The sequence below is a fragment of the Rhincodon typus genome, unplaced genomic scaffold (genome assembly GCF_021869965.1).
Source record: "Rhincodon typus isolate 14 unplaced genomic scaffold, sRhiTyp1.1 hic_rhity00000439, whole genome shotgun sequence".
NCBI classification, from domain to species: Eukaryota; Metazoa; Chordata; class Chondrichthyes; order Orectolobiformes; family Rhincodontidae; genus Rhincodon; species Rhincodon typus.
The window spans coordinates 31,682-32,261 of record NW_025966077.1 but is presented as its reverse complement, the minus strand read 5'-3'; the positions used below and the strand labels follow the sequence as shown (position 1 = coordinate 32,261).

At 60.9% G+C, this 580-nt stretch overlaps 1 protein-coding gene across 1 annotated transcript in view; it reads right to left on the bottom strand.

Annotated features, from left to right (window-relative positions):
* Positions 1 to 580, bottom strand: part of LOC125488332 (leiomodin-1-like) — a gene marked incomplete at its 5' end in the record, with an annotated part of 4,839 nt that overhangs the window by 3,442 nt on the left and 817 nt on the right. The window contains one exon of the mRNA XM_048621302.1: positions 206 to 575. Coding sequence (XP_048477259.1) covers positions 206 to 575 — 370 coding nt within the window. The remainder of the gene's footprint in view (positions 1 to 205; positions 576 to 580) is intronic.

Genomic DNA, 580 nt, shown 5'->3' with positions numbered 1-580 from the left:
CCCCCCCCCGCCCTCCCCCCAAAGCCTCGTCTCGAAGAAATTTCGGGGGCGGGGGTCTTCCAGTGCGGTTTGGAGGGCCAGCAGGGAGGGCAGAGGGGCCGAGAAGCCTCCTGTTCCTCAGGAGCTTCGATCCTGGAACGTCCGAAGGGGGGTCGAGGGTGGTGGGGGAAAGGAGAAGGAGCGGCCAGGGGGGAGTAGGCCTCACCTTAATGTTGTTCAGGTTGACCTCCACCAGATCTCGGTCGTTGTCTCTGATCTTCCTCAAGGTCTCTTCCACATTGGTCGCGTTGGGGGGCTCGTCAGGGTAGGGTTTGTATTCGTAGCTATCTGGCTTCACTACACCTGAGGGAACACGGTACCAGCTGGAAGGGCTGAGCGGTCCACCGCCATCGAGAACCGAGGTGAGATCGCGCGGCGCGGAGTCACCATCGATGGACCCATCGCTTTGGCCAGTCAACTTCCCTTGGCCTCCCAAACTCCAGCCTCCAGGACATTCATTGAGTAAGCCCACCCCCCCACCCCACTCCCCTTCCTTCTGGGGGGGTAGGTGGGTGGAACAGAATTCCATAGATTTACCACC